We start from the raw sequence: 2,827 nt of genomic DNA on the forward strand, positions 1-2,827 counted from the left end.
CTCTCCAGAGGGAAAGGATGTGATTCAGTGTCCAGGAGGAATTAACCATGACCACGTCGCTGCAGGAACCAACCAATCCATACAAGCAAGCAAAGAAGTAGTAGTAGGCCAGTTTCAATTTGCTGAAGAGAGAGCTGTTTGTAATGAAGGCTGCGTTGTTAAACCTGGTGTCCTGGTTCCTGACCACGGAGAGCATGTCGGTGCTGATGGTGGGGTAATGCACGTAGCAGCCAACCCCACAGCCTCCCAAATATTTAAAGAGGGGAAGGGTGAAGGCATAGCCCATCGAGTCGATGTAAATATCAGGAGTACACTTCAGAAGGGCTTCCCAGCCAAGGAACACGGATCCTAAGCTTTGCCCCAGCAAAGTGAAGTGAGGGTAACGAGAGGCTTCCACGAGGTAGCGCTTCTCCAGAAACACAAACTTCACAGGATGGGTTAATCTAATGTTGAATCTTCTGAAAGCACCCTCGACTATTTCTTCCCCAGTGGCATCTCTGTCACCAGTGTACACAACACACGTTATGTTTCTGTACCTGAAAGAGGAAAGAAAAAGGGTTTCACACGTTCTCCACTTCAAATTTTTCAACACGAAACTAAAACATTGTCCATTCAAAACTACCCAAAAAGTGGATGAAAACAAGCATCTGGCCTAGCTCTGAAGTTATTCCAACTAAACTGGATTTTTCCTTATACTTCCACCTTTTTTTCCTGATCTGCAGAAAAACAGAGCTGAAGACATGGGGAATTTTTGAGTGTAACATAAAAGGAGCTCAGTGTTACTCCACAGACTGAGGAACACTGTCTTACACTGGGAGTTGTCTGCCTAGCACGTGGCACGAGTGAAAGGCAGAAGACCACAAGCCAGAGGATGTGCCCATGTTAAATCCACTGCAGACATTAACTTGTTTTCCCTCCTGCACCAAGAGGCAAGCATGAAAATGAGCAGCTATCTATCTCCTGATCAGCTCTGCCTACACAAAGTTCCACACCAGCAGTGGAAAACGGATGAGGGAAGGGGGTTCTCAGAGGAGAGAAAGAAGTGAAAGATGCCACAGCAGGAAGGATCAAAATCCAGGCGAAGGGATGAAATGGAATGATGCAATCAGGTGGAACTCGAGTGCAAAGAAAACGTAGGACCTGTAGATGAACACCACCTATTTCAATACATAAAATGCCAAATTGTGCATCCATAACAGCAGCAGCAGCTGAGAACAAAGCAGCTGAGGACAGGTGCTTACCTCCTCTGGAGCGCTCGGATGGCACACCACAGGACCCTCTCCCCGCCGCCGCCCGCGTTGCAGTAGGGGTGGAAGAAGGCCACCAGCAAGGGCCGCTGCCCAGCTCCTCCTCCTGAGCCCAGCTGCCTCCTCCTCTGCAGCCAGAGCCGTGCCCCCCACAGCAGCACCCCCAGGCAGAGGCACAGAGCCCCGCTCAGACACAGGGCGGGCAGCAGCAGCGAGCACAGCAGCCTGCAACGAGACAGACAGTTCAAAACAACACTCTGGGTGACGGGGACAGGGCAGGGCTGCAGGGGGCTCAACAGTTTCTTCTCAGAAATCATCAGGACCTGTGCATCGTTTCAAAAAACTATGAGGGGGAAAAAAAACACTGTTCTACATTGTTTAGCCAAAGATTTTTTTCCCTGCCATTACCTCGCACTCATTTATTGTTGTTTCCCAGGCCCATGTATCTGCCTCCATGTCCACACAAACTCTAAAGGCTGTGTGCCCAGCCTGGCCAAACCAACCAACTGAAGGGATTTCTGAGTAGATCTCTAAGAGGTTTCTTCACTCCAAGCACCTCTTTGGCCTGTGTTAGGGTGAGCTGCTCTGGTGCAGAGCTGCTTGGGCCAGCCTGCAGCATGTCACCCAGGACCTGCACCTCCCATTCCCCTGAGCTCTGAAGGGTTCTGTCAATCGTCCAGACAAGCTCTGAGCAGTTCCTCTGCTCAGAGAGACCCATTCCCTCAGGTCTCTGAAGTGCCCTCTGACAGGGGTATTCAGTTTCATAGAATCATTAAGGTTGGAAAAGACCTCAAATCCAGCGACCACTGAACCATGTCCTGAAGTGCCATGTCTACACGTTTTTTAAACCCCTCCAGGGATGGTGACTCCCCCACCTCCCTGGGCAGCCCGTTCCAGTGCCTGACCACTCTCTCAGGGAAGAAATTCCTCCTAATACCCAATTGAAACCTCCCCTAGTGCAACCTGAGGCCATTTCCTCTTGTCTTATCATCAGGAATTTGGGAGAAGAGACCAACACCAGCCTCACTCCAACCTCCTTTTAGGTAGTTGTAGAGAGCAACAAGGTCTCCTCTCAGTTTCTTCTGACCAACACTCACCTCACTACAACCTCCTTTCAGGTAGTTGTAGAGTGCAATGAAGTCTCCCTTCAGCCTTCTCTTCTCCAGACTAAACAACCCCAGTTCCTTCAGCCGCTCCTCAGAAGACTCCAGACCCTTTATCAGCTTTGCTGCCCTTCTCAAGGCCCACTCCAGCACCCCAACACCTTCCTTTGGTCACCACTGCCTCCCTGCACAGCTCTGCTCCCCCAGGAACGAACGGGAGGCTTCTCACAGGAGTCTCTTCAGACCTACAGAACTCCCCAGGGGCCAGCGCCTGGACTCTGCCGCTGCGCGACGCCCTGTGGCAAACGTCACTCACCCGCTACGCCAGAGCCCGGCTGCGCGTCACCACTACACGCCAGGTGTAAAAGCGGCTCCGTTTTCAGGACGAAGGAGCGGACGAGCGCACTCACACACCCGAGGGTTAAAAGGAGCGGGCAGGGGCCGGTGCCGCCCCTCCCCAGGCGGGGCGGGGCGAGA

At 52.1% G+C, this 2,827-nt stretch overlaps 1 protein-coding gene across 1 annotated transcript in view; it reads right to left on the minus strand.

Annotated features, from left to right (window-relative positions):
- Positions 1–1,472, minus strand: part of ALG11 (ALG11, alpha-1,2-mannosyltransferase) — a gene marked incomplete at its 5' end in the record, with an annotated part of 3,296 nt that extends 1,824 nt beyond the window's left edge. The window contains 2 exon segments of the mRNA XM_008942231.1: positions 1–536; positions 1,242–1,472. The exon segment at positions 1–536 is cut by the window's left edge and continues 8 nt beyond it. Coding sequence (XP_008940479.1) covers positions 1–536; positions 1,242–1,472 — 767 coding nt within the window.
- Positions 1,473–2,827: the final 1,355 nt, after the last annotated feature.

The sequence above is a fragment of the Merops nubicus genome, unplaced genomic scaffold, assembly GCF_000691845.1.
Source record: "Merops nubicus isolate BGI_N331 unplaced genomic scaffold, ASM69184v1 scaffold13416, whole genome shotgun sequence".
NCBI lineage: Eukaryota > Metazoa > Chordata > Aves > Coraciiformes > Meropidae > Merops > Merops nubicus.